This window comes from Simochromis diagramma, unplaced genomic scaffold (assembly GCF_900408965.1).
Source record: "Simochromis diagramma unplaced genomic scaffold, fSimDia1.1 OVJJ01000603.1, whole genome shotgun sequence".
NCBI classification, from domain to species: Eukaryota; Metazoa; Chordata; class Actinopteri; order Cichliformes; family Cichlidae; genus Simochromis; species Simochromis diagramma.
This window is the reverse complement of record NW_024387414.1, coordinates 18,566,985-18,585,741: the sequence shown is the minus strand read 5'-3', so window position 1 is coordinate 18,585,741 and position 18,757 is coordinate 18,566,985. Positions and strand designations below refer to the sequence as shown.

The 18,757-nt window shown below is 41.7% G+C and overlaps 1 protein-coding gene across 2 annotated transcripts; it reads left to right on the top strand.

Moving 5' to 3' along the window:
- Window positions 1-322: 322 nt before the first annotated feature.
- dhx38 (DEAH (Asp-Glu-Ala-His) box polypeptide 38) lies at window positions 323-17,994 on the top strand. Of its 2 annotated transcripts, none has more exons than XM_040011621.1 (27): window positions 323-602; window positions 1,390-1,718; window positions 1,965-2,158; window positions 2,413-2,574; window positions 2,667-2,829; window positions 3,194-3,315; window positions 3,393-3,469; window positions 3,552-3,707; window positions 4,223-4,384; window positions 4,504-4,611; window positions 5,339-5,463; window positions 5,569-5,706; window positions 5,954-6,140; window positions 6,496-6,681; window positions 6,762-6,902; window positions 7,091-7,201; window positions 7,432-7,548; window positions 7,637-7,744; window positions 7,842-7,954; window positions 9,868-10,076; window positions 11,056-11,210; window positions 11,828-11,983; window positions 12,232-12,366; window positions 12,759-12,884; window positions 12,973-13,068; window positions 14,612-14,733; window positions 16,768-17,994. In XM_040011621.1, the coding sequence occupies exons 2-27, from the start codon at window positions 1,393-1,395 to the stop codon at window positions 16,847-16,849; spliced, it is 3,777 nt and encodes a 1,258-aa protein (XP_039867555.1). In that variant the 5' UTR covers window positions 323-602; window positions 1,390-1,392; the 3' UTR covers window positions 16,850-17,994. The 2 variants fall into 2 exon arrangements, with proteins under 2 accessions (XP_039867555.1, XP_039867554.1); XM_040011620.1 differs by having other exon boundaries at window positions 324-602; window positions 1,962-2,158.
- Window positions 17,995-18,757: the final 763 nt, after the last annotated feature.

Genomic DNA, 18,757 nt, shown 5'->3' with positions numbered 1-18,757 from the left:
GGGGGGTTAGAAAGAGAAAAACAAAACAAATGCAGGCCAAAGAAGCTAAAGGGATGTTATGTAACCTTTACTTAATGGGGGCTTAGCACTTTTCTTATTTTTATTTATTTTTTGTTTTTTATTTAAGTGTTTGTGTTATAGTATGTTTCGCATTGAGTACCGCAGCAATTTCCTAACGTTGTAAATCTGCTCAACATCTGGCAATAAACCCTTTTCTGATTCTGAACATAAAATATAGAAAAAAATATAAGAGATGTAGTAATCACTTCAAACCAGAAGCGGCGCTTTTTCATATGTACGGTTTGGTATCGCCGTACAAAGAAGAAGAAGAAGAAGAAGAAGGATTGTGGGATTGCAATGGCTGCTCCCTCATCTGTAAACATACGCGTTGAGTTTACGAAAACCGATCGTTAATCGTTTTCTCTGACGCCATTAGTGGTGGTTTTGTGATTCATTTTGCGGTCCATAAGTTGGCCCCAGATGTTTACGTTCATGTGAGAGTGTTTGTATTTTACGCTGACAGAAACACGCGGCATTTTTGCGCCTTCTCGTCTGGACACTAGCAGCTCGAAGGCTAGCCGAGGCTAGCCGCTCAGTCTGAGGTATGTGATAGTTAGTTTTTTAAATGAAACTCTTACCCACGAGCTCTTTTATGGAGCAATGTTAGCTGCGTAAATATAATGCGTAGAGCTTACGTAAGCATGTTACCAACTACAGCGGAAGCGTATAGAGCCTCAAGTTAGGTTTTGATACTATTAATGTGATAGGTACTAATACATATGTGACTTATTTCCCACCAAAGATTTATTTATTTCATTTTGGATCGGGGTAAAAAGTTATTATTGCTACTTCATGTCCTGGAGGTTTTTTTTTTTCCAAACATCAGTAGTTGGTCAATAAGTAAATAATTTAAATGTTATTATTCTGTGGTTTGGATTATTGATTGGAGCCTAGCTTGGACTCTGAGTATGACTGTGAAATGACGGCCTATCGATACAGTGCTGTGAAAAAGTATTTGTCTCCTTCCTGGTAAATATAACCCGAGTAAATACACACGACTGGAGTTGAATCCAATCGAGATGCTTTGCCAGGTGGCTGAATTAAAACAGTTCTGGACAGAGGTGTGGGCACGGTGATTCCTCTGGGATGATGTGAAAGACTCATTAGTAGTTATCACAAGCACTTGAGGCAATTACTTTTTTACATAGGACCGAGTTAATTTTTTTCCTTAATAAGTAAAATCATCATTTAAAATTTAGTTTGATGATCTACAACATAAAAGTGTAATAAATATGCAAAAAAAACCCTGAGATTGTAATTATGTTATCAATGGTGATATCACCAGCAAAGATTACTAGCACTCCTTCTCATATCATAACTTCTTCACAGATAATGGATGATGACGTGTCAATGCATAGGCTGGAAGGATCCGATCCGACCGTTCAAGTTGGAGGTCTGATTGTAAAGAAGAAGAGCGCTGCTGCAGAGCCCCATGTATTTCGGGCACCCACTCCACGCACATCTTTACTGGGCTTGGATCTTCTGGCAGCACAGAAAAGGAAGGAGCGTGAGACTAAGGAACAAGCAGATTCTAGCAGTGATGACAGGAGTAGCAAGAAGTCAAAGGTTTCCTCCTACAAAGACTGGGAGGAAGGTAAAAGTGACTCTGGATCTGATGAAGAAGACAGTGATGACAATAGCACTGCTAAAAAAGAGAGGTAAGTGTGAACACTCTACAAAGAATAGATAGAAAGGTATTCCATTCATTTTATGAGCTTAAAAAGCTTTCATTGTGGCTTGTGGAAAAAGTTTTTACAATGCGCTGTTTTATAGTTTATTCGTATATGGGATCGTGACTTGGAAATGTTGCAGAGAGCAAAAAGTCATGGTGTACTTGACTGAGGAATTCTCATCAGAAATCCTATAATGTAATTGAGAATCTTTTATTTTTGTCTCGCTAGCAGAAAGTATCGTGTGACTGGTTCAGAGACGCCCTCAAACCCTGGAGGGGTCAGCGAAGAGTTCAGACGCAGACACCAGCAGAGGGAGAAGGAGAGGCGTGAGCATGGAGTCTATGCCTCCTCTAAAGAGGACAGAAACAGAGAGAGAGACCGAGAAAGGAGTAGAGATAAGGGCAGAGACCGACGCAGTGAAAGAGGTGACTCCATAAATCATTTGGTTTTCTAATAGTCATTAAAATTGACTTTTGGTTTTAGTCCATCCATCATGATTTTAGTGTGATATTTTTTTTTCCTTTTTTTTAGTATTTGTAAGAAAGAACCACTCAAAACTCTGGATATTCCTTTGTTTTTTTTGGTTTGTTTTTTGTTTCAACGTTGTAGATCAGGTGATAATGAAAGCAAATATTAGATCAGTTGAGGATGCTGAGATTCCTTTGCTTTTGTCTGTTAGATGACCGCGAGAGCGGCTATAGCCGTGGCAGCAGCAGCAGTCGGTCGGAGCGTTGGGAGCGCAGTGAGAGGAGTGAACGCTCACAGAGGGATGGGTGGTCCGATCGCATCAGCCGGGGCAGTAAGAGAGATGAACCCCAAACTCCACAGAGTCGTCCCAGAGGTTGTTTTGCTTTTATTTGAATTTGTTTTATTGCCATGTACAAAATGTTGTGTATTCAACTTGATCACTTACCTTCTTTTGTTTTTACATAGATTCTTTCACTCCCTCCCGCTCCAACTGGGATGAGGATGACAGTGGTTTTGGCAGCTCAAGGCATTCCCAGTGGGAATCTCCTTCCCCTGCCCCGTCTCACAGAGAGTCCGACCGCTCGGAAAGAAGCCAACGCTCTGGCCGAGAGAGTGAGAGAAGGGACAGGTGAGCAACTGTCGTGTATTGTAGCTTACATTTTTGTGACTCAGGACCTGTAATTTTTATTTCTTTCTTTGTACTGATCAAAACTGATATTATATATGTGACCCCACACAGAATACAATATATTGAATTGCATTTAGAATTATCTTCAGTTCTAAATGTTATTTGGCAGCATGGCTATATGTATTTTATAAAAAATATAATTCGCAGCTCTTTGCTGCGTATCACCTTTTTGTATCACCAAGTGTTATGATCATACTGTTATCATCAGTTTCTTAGATTCATCAGAGGCTTTTGTAAATATGATTGCACTTTGTGTGAAATGCTTAACTGCCACTCGATGCTAACATCATTTATCTGCTTTTAGATCAGTTAGATCAGGTCGTTATCCTGACGACACGCCCCTGCCTACCCCATCCTATAAGTATAATGAATGGGCCAATGACCGAAAGCATTTGGGGTCCACACCTCGTTTATCACAAGGAAAAGGTACTGTTAAAAAATTGAACCTTCATTCAACATTTACAGTATGCCGGAGAAATTTAATTTCTTTGTCTTTTCTTCAGGGAGGAAAGAAGAAGGTGGTGCAGGAATTATGTTTGATAATGAGGACGAGAAAGAACAGTGGGAGGAAGACCAGAAGGTGAGTACAAAATTATCACTCCTTCATGCCTCATACATAAGCATTTTTTTTCTGTTATCTGATTATTTAACTGAAATTACAGCAAGCTGACAGAGACTGGTACATGATGGATGAAGGCTATGATGAGTTCCACAACCCTTTCACTTCCACCTCTGACGACTACATAAAGAAGAGAGAGCAGATACTTCAGAAGCAGACTCAAAAAAGAATATCTGCCCAGAAACGACAGATCAATGAGGTACAACCATTCTGCTTCAATATTTACCAAAATCAGAACTGTACACCTGCATGCAGTGGCAAATCTTCTGTGTATCTGCATACATGACTTGCCACTGCATGCAGGTGACCTTTGTGTGTGTGCATGTCTTTTAATAATAATAATAATACATTTTATTTGAAAGCGCCTTTCAGAACACTCAAGGACGCAGAATAATAAAAGCAACATAAAAGCAAGCAGTTTACACAATCATAAAAGAATAAGTCATAAAACAAATTTCAAATAGCAGAGTGGAGAGGTTATGTGGAATAAGCTATTTTGAACAAATGAGTTTTGAGTTGGGTCTTAAAGAGAGAGACGGAAGAGATATATTTCCAGAGTCGAGGAGCAGAGCAGCTGAAAGCCCTGCTCCCCATGGTGGCAAGACTGGGGGAAGGGACAGAGAGAGAAAGGGAAGAAGAAGGTCTAAGACACCGAGATGGGGCGGTGATCTTGTGTGGGCATACCTTTGTAAGAGGCTGTGATTCTTGTTAAAGGATAACGAACGGTGGGAGACCAATCGAATGCTGACCAGTGGTGTGGTGCAAAGGTTGGAAGTGGATGAAGATTTTGAGGAGGACAATGCCGCCAAGGTTCACCTGCTGGTTCATAACCTGGTCCCTCCCTTCCTGGATGGAAGAATAGTCTTCACTAAACAGGTAAAGCCTCTCATCATTAACATTTTCAATCTCTGAGATGTTATATTTGTCTCATGATTACGCTTGAGGAATTTCTTAGCAATTTTAGTGTCAATATGTGCGTGTTTGTCCTCCCGCAGCCAGAACCTGTCATCCCTGTGAAAGATCCTACTTCTGATATGGCCATCATCTCTAGAAAGGGCAGCCAGCTGGTCCGTAAACATCGTGAGCAGAAAGAGCGAAAGAAGGTATGCTGGGCATGCAATTCCACTCAGACAGGTTCACAGAAAAGGACTTAGTGACCCTGCCTCAGACTTCATGCTGGTTCAGTCTGAGAATGGTAATGGCATTTAGTGCAATGCACAATATAACTTAGTGTGCAAAAGTATGTAAAGCTGCTGCAGGATTCCTTGCCCTTCTGAACACTGAAGACATTTCTTTATAACTGGCTTTGGTTTTGGGATTGTTGTGTCAAGCTGCAGAATGAACGTGGGACTGATGGGACACCTGCCTCATGGAATTACAAAATAAAGACTCTAGACATCTAAAATGCCTGAAAGTGTTGCACAGTAGATATATTATATAATAATAATATGATAATAACAGATCTATGATCATAATACAGATTCCTGATTGTAATAATGTAATCTATTAAATGCCCTATTATTGTGCAAGGTGTCATATACATTGTGTAGTTTGGTATTGCACAGTTGTGTAGGAAGCCACATACGATCCAAATCTCTAACAAATGAAATTAATATGTAAATAAATTGTGATAGGCTTACGAACGCATGTCTTATGCTACTGTTGTCCAACATTCCTTCGTTAAATGAATAATCACAATATTTTAATCCGTGTCGGTGTGAGGAATAAATCATTAATGAGGCAAAACTATTGGATGACTCTGACACCAGATGCTGTGTTCACTCTTTTTCTGATCTGAATATGTGTACCTGCCCTTAATTATGTTTTCAGGCACAGCACAAACACTGGGAATTGGCGGGCACCAAGTTGGGGGATATCATGGGTATTAAGAAGACGGAGGATGAAGACATGCCAGGGGGCAAAGCTGTAGGAGAGGACGGCAAAGTAGATTACAGGTGAGCTGACAGACATTTTCTCTATTAATAATCTGGCTTGTAGCATTGAAGTCTAGTGTTTGTCTGATCTACTGTATTCATTTTTTGTTGTTGTTTGCTTTACAGAGCAGAGCAAAAATTTGCAGACCACATGAAAGAGAAGAGCGAGGCCAGCAGTGAATTTGCTAAGAAGAAGAGCATTCTGGAGCAGAGACAGTACCTGCCTATCTTTGCAGTCAGACAGCAGCTTCTGAATATCATAAGGTATTGATACCAAGACTATGTTGGTTGTTTTCCACCTTTAAAATGTGTTTGACATTAAAAGACAGAGGGATGTGGGTGATTGGCTGTTTGGACAAATATTTGTTTATACTCATCAACTAAGCAGTTCATTTGATTTGCTTACTATTTAATGGATGGCAGAATTAGTTACAAGAAACCCGTATTAAAACTGAGATGAGTTCTTTGAATATAACCTTCAATTTTTAATTGTGTTTACTGCAAACTGCAGGGACAACAGCATAGTGATTGTTGTTGGGGAAACCGGCAGTGGGAAGACCACCCAGCTGACCCAGTACCTGCACGAGGATGGCTACACCAGATACGGCATGGTGGGTTGCACTCAGCCCAGAAGAGTGGCTGCCATGAGCGTGGCCAAGAGAGTCAGCGAGGAGATCGGCACCAACCTCGGAGAGGAGGTAAAGCCAACACACTGGAGCCATCTTGCATATTCTGTGTAACACTGCCATCTAGTGGGCAGGAGGAAAATATCAGGTTTGTTAGCGACCTGGAATGTGGCAGTGAATGAAATAATCAACTTCAAGTGCTGAAAAATAGTAGTAGGTAAAGGGAGAACCTATGTTTTTAGAGGGTTTAAAATAATTCTGTTTTACTTCTGTCAGTAGGTACTATCTTTGCTTTAATTGCTTCCCCCCCTTCATTTTTATTAAAATGAATATCTGTGCATGTCACACAGGAGTATTGGGTTAGTGGTCATTCTCTCACATTTTTTTTTCCAGTTTCACTTGATTATTTTGACAATGTTTCCTCTAGGTCGGTTACGCAATCCGATTTGAGGACTGTACATCTGAGAAAACTCTGATAAAGTACATGACAGATGGAATCCTGCTCAGGGAGTCACTGAGGGAGTCGGACCTGGACCACTACAGTGCTGTTATAATGGACGAAGCTCACGAGCGCTCACTGAATACTGACGTGCTGTTCGGTCTGCTGCGTGAGGTCGGTACAACATACTTTTATGAGAAGAATACTCGATGATGTCAAGCAAGCTCTTCACTTCTGTTTGCTTTTCCTATCAGGTTGTATCTCGGCGCACCGATTTGAAACTCATAGTTACGTCTGCAACCATGGATTCTGACAAGTTTGCATCATTTTTTGGCAACGTACCTATATTCCATATTCCAGGGAGAACATTTCCAGTTGACATTTTGTTTAGCAAGGTATGTTTATGTTTTTATTCCTTATTTCGGGTATAAGAGCCTATCTGTGAACCTTGTATCATACGTGTAATAAATGTAAATTAGGTTGCCATATTTTTACCTCAACATGAAGCTTTCAGTTTATGAAATACAACTAGTTCATATATTATGCAAAGTCTGGATGATTTGTTGTGTCTGGTGCTTTGTAGACACCTCAGGAGGACTACGTGGAGGCAGCTGTGAAGCAAGCATTGCAGATTCACCTCAGTGGGCTGTTGGGAGACATCCTCATTTTTATGCCTGGGCAAGAGGACATTGAAGTAAGCAACATGACCGTGATATATATATATATTTCTTGTTTGGTTTGTGTGCTCTCACCAAACTTATTCTAGTTTTAGTAAAAAAGAGAAAAGCAAAATTTTTGAGAAAACTAACTGAATCAATTTTGTGAACTTGGAAAACTAAACTAACTAAAATAAAATAAAAACATAGAGGAAATATCTTAGTTTTAGAGTCTGGTAAAGTTTTCAGTATTTCCTTGTTATTGCAGGTGACATCGGATCAGATTGTGGAGCGTTTGGAAGACTTGGAAAATGCTCCTGCTCTAGCTGTGCTTCCCATTTACTCTCAGCTTCCATCTGACCTCCAGGCCAAGATCTTCCAGAAGGTTTTTATCACTTGTGAATTAATTTAAATAAAAATTTTACGCAAACTAATAACCTTCAGCTGATTAATTTTCTTTCGCCGCTTGCTAGGCTCCAGATGGTGTGAGAAAATGCATAGTCGCTACAAACATCGCAGAGACGTCCCTCACTGTGGATGGCATCATGTTTGTTGTGGATTCAGGCTATTGCAAACTTAAGGTAGCTCAATCCCGCTGAAGATATTTTTATTACTGTACAGTATTTAAGGAAAGTGACACCATTGATATTTACTTCCCTTTTTTTCCCTATTCAAAAGGTTTTTAATCCTCGCATTGGAATGGACGCGCTCCAGGTTTATCCTATTAGCCAAGCTAATGCCAACCAGCGTGCTGGTCGAGCAGGACGTACAGGACCAGGACAATGTTACAGGTAATATTCAGGCCCTTGTCTGCTTTATGCACACTCGGTATTTGTGCAGACACATTCACATGGCACATTCCAGGATTTCTGAGCTGGAATTAGTGCATAGTTTACAGTTTTAGCAGTTTTTGTTTTTTTAACTCAGGATTTTTCTTGTTTTCAATACTGAAAGTCTCTTGATCCTTTAAGAGGGAAGATATTCTCATTCAGCCTGTTTTAAAACCCTCTCACAGTAACTACGTGCAATCCGGTTCCACATTACAATTGTAAATGTATTTTTGGCTGAATGGCACATATTCAGAAACAAACCACCCGGGGTTAGAGTCAGGCTTTTATTCTGCTCCTGCTTGTCTAAAAAGCTTGCATCATTCTGGTTGAACTGTTTGTTAATGTGTTCACAAATTGTGTTCATGTGTGTTGTGGCCATGCCTTCAAGACAGACAGAGGCAGCAAAGGAGGGAGAGTGCCAGAAGCCTAATCTCTGGAGGATTTCATGCAGTTTGACTGTTTGTACGGCAGGAAAGGAGATCCTTTTAGAGGTTTTACTTGACCTCTCGCTCTTTGGATATATTATAACTTATTATAACATATTATAGAGACTTGCTGACGTGCCTACACATAGTGAAGCATTTTGTATTTGAAATGAGCTGTGAGGCCCACGTATGCTGAGATAAATCCTACCCACCTGCTCTTAACACACAAGCTCACAAAAATATACAAAGAATCGGTTTTGGAACAGCTTTACACGGCGCAGTCGAGGCGTTTGAGCAGCTGCGGATGTGAGAGCGCACAGAGAGATTCACGGTGATTTACTCAGCTCGTGTGGAGAATTCCCTGTTCAAAGATCCTTTGAGCGTGTGTGGGTGCCTGCAGTAGGCACCCACACACGCTCAAATCCCTCAATGTTCAAATCATCCTGTAATTATAAGCACCTACACCAGACTGCTGTAATTGCTGAAAGAGATACTTTAACCCATGCTCAGGAAGTTTCCCTGAATTCTAACTTATGGAGTTTCCCTTTGCAGTCGTTCTACAGTCGGGTCCATAAATATTTGGATAGTGACACTTTCTTTGCCTCTGTACATCACCACAGTGGACTTTCAATAAGATAAAATGTAGACTTTTGCTTTAATTCAAAGGGTTTGATAAAAAATTATTGCAATAACTGTTTAGGAATTCGAGACCAAGTTAGAGAATAAGTTCACTGAAAGGAGTATCATGACCGGTTGAGGCCTGTTCCCTCGTGGTTTAACGGCTGAAGGATGTTAGGCTGAAAACAAAAAACTAAATAAACCTTTAAGAGACAGCAGAAACTTTAGGAGGGGTCGAATCAACAATTTGCTATGTTCTTAAAAATAATGATTATACTGACCAGGTCAGCAGCTTCACAACATCTAACAAAGTCAAAAACACCATCAAGTAGGTGGGGGTATCAGGAGTTTCCTTGATGAGGTGCAGACCACTGTTTAAAGTCAAGAATGGGAAATCCAGATTAGAGTTTGCCATAAAACATTTAAAAGAGCCCGCACAGTTCTAGGAAAAAAATGTAACAGATAAAAGCAAAATTAACTTGTTCACAAATCATGGGAAGAGAAGGGAAAAGGAAACATTTTCAAACTGTGTGAAAATGACTGAATTGTAATTGCAGTTCATGTAAAAAAATAAATAATGAAAATCTTCCAAATTAAAGCTGGAAGTCTGCGTTTCAGTTATTTGACTGTGTGATTTTAAAATCCACAGCAGTGGCTTGTTTTGCAGTCCAAAAGCTTACGGACCTGACTGTATGCTCGGTACTTTCCTAATGACGCGTGTCCACATAATAAGATGAGCATATTTCCATCTTCTCCGTTCAAGCTCTCAGTTTGCTTCAAAAAAAAGCAAACCAGTTTGACCGTTACTCTGTGTCTCCTCCGCCCGAACAGGCTGTACACTCAGAGCGCCTTTAAGAACGAGATGCTGACCACCACCATACCGGAGATCCAGAGAACCAACTTGGCCAACGTAGTCCTGCTGTTAAAGTCTCTGGGTGTTCAGGATTTGCTCCTTTTCCACTTCATGGATCCACCACCTGAGGATAACATGCTCAACTCCATGTACCAGCTCTGGATCTTGGGAGCTTTGGACAACACAGGTTTGTGTCTAGTGTCCAACCGGAAATCCTCCCCCCATTTAAATTGATTTGTAGTATGTCGACTTTTAAAAAAAGTGTACAATTATTATATTATAAGCATTATATTTTCCGATTAGTGATGACATAAAATAAAACTTAAGTCTAAATGTATTTCTATATCCTCCATCTGTGTTAAATGGACATGTAAAATTATATACCAAATTTGTTGTAGCAGGCTGGACTTAGCCCAGGTCAGTCGTTTTTTCCAGTAGGGCCAAACAATATAAATCATTTTCCTGAAGTGATGACAGAGGATATTGGGTATTTAGGAATTGCATTTCCCCTCTGAGCGCTGCTTTGAGCTGATACATAGTGATTGTGACACCCCAAACAGGCACGAGACCGGCTTCTGTAAAGGATGCTGCATTGATAGTGCAGACGCTGCAAACAGGCCTGGAGGAGACAGTTGTGAGGTTTAGCCAGTGGAGTAATTGCCTAGTAACTGATCCTGTGTTTGATTTGACTGGTCGGGTCTCATTTTGGTCTCATCCTTAGCCAGATTCCAGGGGATTTAGGGATTTGGGGATAAGGGGGGACTTTTGATGATTCCCTGTATGGTGTGTTAACAGCAGATTATCTCTGATTAAGGCTTACCTGCCCCAAACTGGCTTCTCTGCTACTCTGCTTTTCCTCCTCGTAAGCTTCTTAGACTCTTTCGTCTAATCATTTAAATCAGAAACTGCAAAGTTTTTTGATCTCACACTCTATTTTTTCCCCTACAAGTATTCTCAGCTGTCAGCAGTTCATTCTACTCTCTCACAGTGAAAGATAAATAAGTGTCACACAATGCTGCCTTCTGCCTTACGCCAGCAGGCTTTTGATGGAAAAGCAGCTTATCCACTCATCTTAATACTTGTCCCTCCTACATTCTTTACATGTCATGTACGTTTATATTGCACACACGCTGAGTTTGTCACGGTGTCCTCTGTCGTCCTTTCAGGAGCTTTGACACCAACGGGACGTCTGATGGTGGAGTTTCCGCTTGACCCCGCCCTCTCTAAGATGCTGATAGTGTCCTGTGACATGGGCTGCAGTGCTGACATTCTCATCATCGTCTCCATGTTGTCTGTGCCAGCTATCTTTTACAGACCTAAGGTACAACTCCTTTTTTTAAAATTTTAAGAATGTGATTTGTTGTTTTTTCTCGAAAATAAATATGAGCTCCCGTCACATGACTTCTTGAATGTGAAAAGGTTTGCTCTAAGAAGCAAATGATGACATGAGAATCGCATCAAAAGCCTGACATCTGCACTGTTTTAGTATATTTTGGTCCATGTAAAGCCCAGGGAGCTCTTCGGAGTTTAAAAGCTTTCCTTTTTTTCCCCTTTCGTATCGTTTCCGCCTCAGACGCGCACTGTTCTGGCTCACTCTTAGCACCCTCATGGCATTATTTTTAGTTGTTGCCTTTTCAGTGGAAAAGCTAATTCACTGTACCAGACAGAAGACAGACACAGTTGGTGACTAGCAGCTTAAAAGTCTGATAATTCCCTCAGGAATTAGTGGAGACTTAAAAAAAAAAAAAAAAAAAAAAAAGTAAAGGAAAAAGTGAAGAAAATGAATGTTGGACTGTGCTACGTGGCGGGGAACATAACTCCATCCAAACAAATTTGACGTATAATATTACGTTTCTGCTACACGCTGGTTAGCTGTTGCATTTTTAAACACTAATAAACACTTTTAAATATTAAACTCTGTCTGTGCGATTTTTACAGGGTCGTGAGGAGGAGAGTGACCAGGTGAGGGAGAAGTTCTCAGTCCCCGAGAGTGACCACCTCACCTACCTTAATGTGTACATGCAGTGGAAGAACAACAATTACTCTAGCATCTGGTGCAACGAGCACTTCATCCACACCAAGGCCATGCGCAAGGTCAGACTTGCACTGCTTCACCTATTCTCTCGTTCACTTTGCACTTGTAAACTCTGTTATATGAATATTGTGCAGTTTTAATGGTTAATAGTGTCAAGTTTGCTGTTTGGGCAAAGTTTAAATCCTGTGAGATTTTCAGGGTGTTACATTATTGCAATGATATGTATTTTTAAAACAATCGTAAGCAGCCAGGTTGGACTTGTTTTGTCTGTTGGGGTCTACCTCCAATAAATCCGGTGTTTGTGCAGGTGCGTGAGGTACGCTCCCAGTTGAAGGACATCATGGTGCAGCAGAGGATGAACCTGGTTTCCTGTGGTTCAGACTGGGACATCATCAGAAAATGCATCTGTGCTGCTTACTTCCACCAGGCTGCCAAGCTCAAGGTACTTTCTTCACTTACGGTTTCCTTCAGTTAATATGTTACACCTGGTGGCGACTGGTTGTGGCAGATTTATAGCAGCATAATTACAGAGTGGTGAAATATCCCCCCTGGCCTCCCATTAATACAGCGGTAAAATCTGAAAGGAAATTTGAAATCATGACTATATAATCAAGGTTCTCAGTTTGACTTATGTGTAGGCAGCTAACCCAAGCAATCATAGTAATGCTGGATATACTTTAAATTTATTTTCCTGCTGTCCAACCCAGGTGGAGAAGCAAATTAGCCCAGATGACCTGCTTTGCTCTGACCTTATAGTGCAAACATAGACACAGGCACACTGCAGGAACCAGGATCCTGAACATTTAATTTATTTATGCATGTGTTTGCTCCCAGGGCATTGGGGAATATGTGAATGTGAGGACAGGTATGCCATGTCACCTCCATCCTACCAGCTCCCTGTTTGGTATGGGCTACACTCCCGACTACATCATCTACCACGAGCTCGTAATGACCACAAAGGTAAGAAGACTGACTGCTGCAGATTTTTGGCAAAAAACAGTTGATGGTTTTTAATGTTGCTGATGTCAACTTGTGCTTTGTGTTGCAGGAGTACATGCAGTGTGTGACTGCAGTGGATGGAGAGTGGCTAGCAGAACTGGGACCCATGTTTTATAGCATCAAACATGCTGGAAAAAGCAGACAGGTAAGTCAAGAAATGGGTGGAGCAGCATACAGGTGGATGCTGGGGTTGTGGAAGGGGTGAAAGAGCAGGCGGCTCTGACAGGAAGGTCAGAAGGAGAGGTGGGAAATTCTGTGTAAATATAAAAAATACATTTTTGTGTTGTTTTTGTTTTGACCCCTCAGATTTACTTTGTAACCCGTAGCTGTGGTCCTTATCAGCTTTTCGGTGTGGTGGCAACTTTTCTTAAAAAAAGATTTTTTAGACTCAGGAGTAACGTAGTTTCCATCCTAGTTGTGGAGCACTGGACTGGCTCTTTATTCACCTCAAAGTTGCGTGAGAGAGCGTGGGAGTTTGCCCAACCAGCCTACATGTGTTTTGTGGACCGTGTCCCTGTGAGCATCCTGTGAGTACAGGCTGACTGCCCCGTTGCTATGAACCATTTATTCCCTGTTCAGTCGTAGTGAGAGCTTGGTTTGCATCGCCAGCAGTAAATCGGATCCTTTCCCATCAGGCCTGCCCTTGTTCATAACTTTTATGGATAGAAATCCTAGTCGCAGCCAAGTGGTGTCAACTTTGACAGACTTAGGATCATGTCTCTGCTCTTCGCAGATGATGTGGTTGTCTTGGTCTAATCAGCTTCCACTACAGTGTAAAGTGGCTGGGATAAGAATTGGCACCTCCAAAGATTTATTTTTAGGGTTTACCTTTATTTTATATTTTTAGCAGCAAAGAGGAGAAGAGAAAGACGGGCAGAGAAAGCAGGGGAAGACATGCAGCCAAGGGCTGCAGGTCAGACTGGAATCCAGGCCCGCTGCATTTCAGCTGTAGGGCATTCGGGCACCTGCTCAACCAGTGAGCTAAATCAGCATCCAGCACCTACAAGTCTGAGTCCTTGTTCCTCAGGGTAGATTGCTCACTCTGATTAGGGGATGAGCTGTTGCCCCAAATGGAGGAGTTTCTGTGGCGGGCCTCACAAGTGAGGGGATAGGGAGGCGTGAGATTGACACCTTATGAACACAAGCTCAAAAAAAATTAGATTATGGATACAATCGGCAAAAATGAGCTTCCTCTGAAGGTGGCTGGGGAATAGAGACGGGGTGAGGGACTCAGAGTTGCTACATCTCAACATCGAAACCAGCCAGTTGAGGTGTGTTGGGCATTTGACGAGGCTGCCTCCTGGACGCCTTCCAGGTGAGGTGTTTCTGGCCGTAGTGGAAGAAGGCCCCCCGAGGCAGAGCAGCATATGCTGGAAAAGTTAACATCTCAGCTGGCTTAGGAATGCCTTGGAGTGCCTCTGGATGAGCTGGAGAAGTTGGCCTGGGAGAATGAGGTCCAGCACCTCCCTCTGGATAAGCGGCAGTGGTAGACAGGTGGAGTCACTTGTTCCAACCTGGAAATATCCTCAGGCAGAAAGACAGATCTATAAGTGAAACGAACTAGACTTACCTGCACCATAAAGACTGTTAATAGCACTGATTTTAGAATAACATGTTAACATTGACTTGTGCATGTAAACATTTCTGTATTCTTCTTTTTAAACCATTTGTCCGTGTTCGACTTGTAGGAGAACCGTCGCAGGGCCAAGGAGGAGATCACCAACATGGAGGAGGAGATGGCCATGGCCGAGGAGCAGCTGCGAGCTCGTCGAGAAGAGCAAGAGAAGAAGAACAACGTCGGCAGCGTGAGGTAAGGCGGCAACAAATCTCCTCTTTTTGGTTCTCTACACGGGCCTCGTCCAACAATAGTTCCCTGTGGCCCTCATTTTCCATACACAGTCAAGATTAGAAACGTTTAATTTAGCTACCCTGCTGCCAATCCCCTATCTCCACCCCTCCCTCCCTCCCTCTACTCCACCTTTCTCACTCTTCATGATGAGCTTTTCTCACCTCTGGTCCCTCCAGACGAGACAAAAAGAAATAATATTGACTCCTGGCTGACCCCCATTACTGCAGCAATTTAAATTGTGCCATAGCAGAACAGAGAAAGGAGGGGAATGTTCATTTTCAAATTAGACCAAAAAAATTAATTTCACACCCATCTCCGAGCTTTACATAGAGAAATAGGGTTATAAAGACAAATTTAAAAAAGTCCCTTTATTGTTAATTAATCAGCTGGTTTTTCTGTCTCGAGCTTAGTGTGGCCACATCTGTGACAGATATGTTGAAAATAATCACACTCGAGGTATAGGATTAAGAATCAGATTTAAGAAGAGGAAGCTGGGCGTGTGATAATGAAGTTGAAGGCTCTCCTGGGCTCGTGGCTGTCTTTGTCCTCTGGCGGGCCTCACGAGCGTCTCCTCTCTGAGTTCAGTGTGACTGGGATGAAATATGTTGTCGGGCGTGCTTTCGAGTGGCAGCTGCTTATCACCCGTCTCCCTGCTCAGCAGCGCAGATCACTGCTGTGAATTGTAAACAGCCCTGTTGCTTGTGTTGTGTATAAATGGGGAGCATTGAGTGTTTTTGGAGCCTGTGTGTTTGTTCTATATGAAATGCTTAAGAGACAACGCAACAAGTTTTAACTCCAATGGTTAGCACCATCTCTCTGTGTGGAGTTTGCATGTTGTCCTTGTGTGGCTTCCTCCCACAGTATACACGGTGATTCACAGTCAGGTGAATCAGCGATTCTCAATTAACTTGAGGTGTGAATGGAGTGTGACTGGTCGGTTCTGTCTGTGTTAGCCCTGCAACAGACTGGCAACCTCTGCAGGGTGTATCCTGCACCTCACACGAAGACAGAAGAAGAAAGTGGTTGGATGGTCTTATGTTTTCAGAAATAGAGATTTTGACAGTTTTATTCTGTAATGTGCTTGGTCTTCTTATGAATTCTATTCCCCCCCCCCCTAAAAATCCTAAATATTAAATACATTTCAAAAGAAAAGTCTCAGATTCCTGTTGACACATTAGGTTGAAAAGCATTTAGTAATAGTAAAGTGTAAATTGCACTTTCCAGCAGGTTCGAGTTACCACTTCTGCTGTTTGAGAGCGGGGAGCATTTAATAAACAAACAATATTTATCAGACAAACTGAACATGTGGTAAAAATCTAATTGAGTGCACCAATAGATGTAGTTATCTGTCATATAGTGCAGTTGCACACCAGTCAGCAGTGATTACATTTTAAAACTTTACATAACATTAAAGATTAGCTGGAACATGTTAGATCAAGTATTCAGATATATTTAGTCCTTTAGGAATGGTCAGTGGGCCAGCTGACACTACACTAAAAAAAAAAGCATATCACTGTTATAAAACATGCACCACCAGTCAGACATTCATGTTCATTGAGCTTAATGGAGCTACTGGAAGCGTGTGTGTTAAGGGAAGCACAACATTTTCTCCCAAAGTGACCGGTAAGCCAGAGAGCGGGGACAGATTGACAGAAGGAGGTTATGGCCTGATTGTTGTAATTGCTGCAGGTGTGTGTGTGTGTTAGCAGGAGGAAGGCACGAGAGAAGTGTCAGTGTCACACTGCTGTAATTAAAGATGATAGATTGCACTGTCAGAGGCGTCAGGCTCTACGTCCCAACACTCTTCACAGAGACACACCGCTCTGTCTTTTCATTCATTCTCCTCTTCATGCAGCTTTAAAAAACCCAGCTCTTTTAACCCAGAGTAGGAAACATTCAGTGTTGACCAAACACCGCAATAAGGAATAAAGCTCTTGTTGTGTATGTTGCCACAGGAAGTAACTTGTCTGCACCTGCTTCTCTCTCCTGATTCAGGGCGGTGAAAATCTGCACGCCAGGAAGGAAAGAAGAGGTCCCCATGACACCCAGACGCACCCCCGCCCGCTTCGGACTGTAAAACGGCTTCTGGAAGTAAGAAGCTCCCGATCCATTTCCGCTTCTAAGCAGTCACTGTCATCGAGGCTCGGACCACACCAGCAAAAGCAAAAACAGAGCAGCTTTCAGCCATTTCTTCCTCCCAGTGTGGCCATCAGCTGCAGTTCATGTTCAGACCACTAGAGTGAGAACTTGTATAAGGCACAAGACTCGGAGACTAGCTGGGTTGATCAGAAAGCCTCCCTCCACCTCCATCACCTTCACTAGCTGTTTCCATGATGCATTTTAAGGAAAAAGGACTGTGCTGTTTTTTCTTTCTTTCTGTTCCCCCATAAACAGTATTTATATGTGCTTATTATTGAAAGGCTTTTAGAGAGGTGTTGACAATAATTGTACCTCCACTAAAAACTCAAACGTAATTTTCTATATTCCTGACGGTATTGTCAGAGTGCAGCTGATAAATGGTAAGCTGATGTAAGTGTTACGTGTCTTCATGTCCTTGTATTTACTAGTTCTTGCAGTGTTGTGACTTGAACGACACGTGCCACCTTGAAGTGCTCCTCTACAGACAGAAGCACTATTGAAAATGTACTTGTGGCACGAGTGTCTACTGACTCTACAGTCGTATTGTCATACGCCCTAATACTCACATGCAGGCTTAGGCAATTGACCTTTTTTTTAACTCCTGTTGACCTTGTTCCAACAACGTACTGTGGCTGATCATCGCTTCATTATTTCACCACGCTGGATTAAATATATAAACGGTGTCACTGTTATGGCAAACATTACCTTTTTGGTTTTCCTTGAAACAGATGTTCAGAAATGCTCATATGCCTTTGTTGGTGTGCACCTTCCTCTTTACCCTCAGCTGATCAGAATGCCATGCAGCTTCACATAGACTGGTGTGTCGTTTTTTCGTCCTTTTACATGAAACTCAGCTTATGTTTCTTTTTCTTTCTACATATTTTACAAATGAAAATAAACATTAGCAATTTTTTTTTTTTTTTTTTTTTTTTTTAAATCCAGTGTAGTTCTGATGCATTTTCTGCACATTCATGCAAAACATTGGTTGGTTTTGCAGTGCTGTGAATAATGATTTGATAAGTGAAAATGATGCAACTCAGTTTTTGCTTATGTATCTATTAAAACTAAGTGGCAAACAATTAATTTAGAAGTCATTAACTATGATCATAAAGCATGTCCGCCATTAAATCAGGTTCCACACCCAGAGGTTGGGCACTGAAAAGGTAACAATGTTCTCTGTTAACCAACCAGTTGAGTCTTTATTAATATTTTTCATCATATTTTATCAAAAAATACTCCAAAAGTCACAAAGAAGAAGTTTGAGAAGAAGATGACCAGGAGGAGACGACCACGACTGGAAAAGTTTGCCAAGTGTTAATAAGGAAGCATCCAAAAAAGCTTAGGTAACAGCTGATTAAAACAAACTGGAGGCTCAGAGGTTTGTCTGCACGTTGTCCAACTACCCAAACGCAGCCACATTGCTGATGATGTGAAATTTCCCCCGTCAGCTTCACGTTTAAGAACTGAGGTGAGTGAAACTGATCAAAGGGAAACAAAGTGAAAGCCTCGCATCTACATGTGTGCTGATATGTTTTGGATGAAGAGCTGGGCAATTAAAGCTGTATGTAAATCTTCAGGTTACAAGACTGTTGAACAGCGCCTTGGATGGAGAGCCAGCGTCTTTATCACAGTCACACTTAGATTTTTTTTTTTCCTTGTTTTTTTATGTTTCTTAGAGGAAACCTCTCCTGCCAGCTGGCATCAATGTGCAAGGAAAGACGAAACAAAGCTCGGTCTGCTTGTGAATTCTACAAATGCCAGCAGTGTTTTCCCTCTCAGCTGACTTCCTTTTCCACAGGCCTTTCTTGTTGGTCAGTGATCGTCTGTCTCACTGTAACTCTAATGC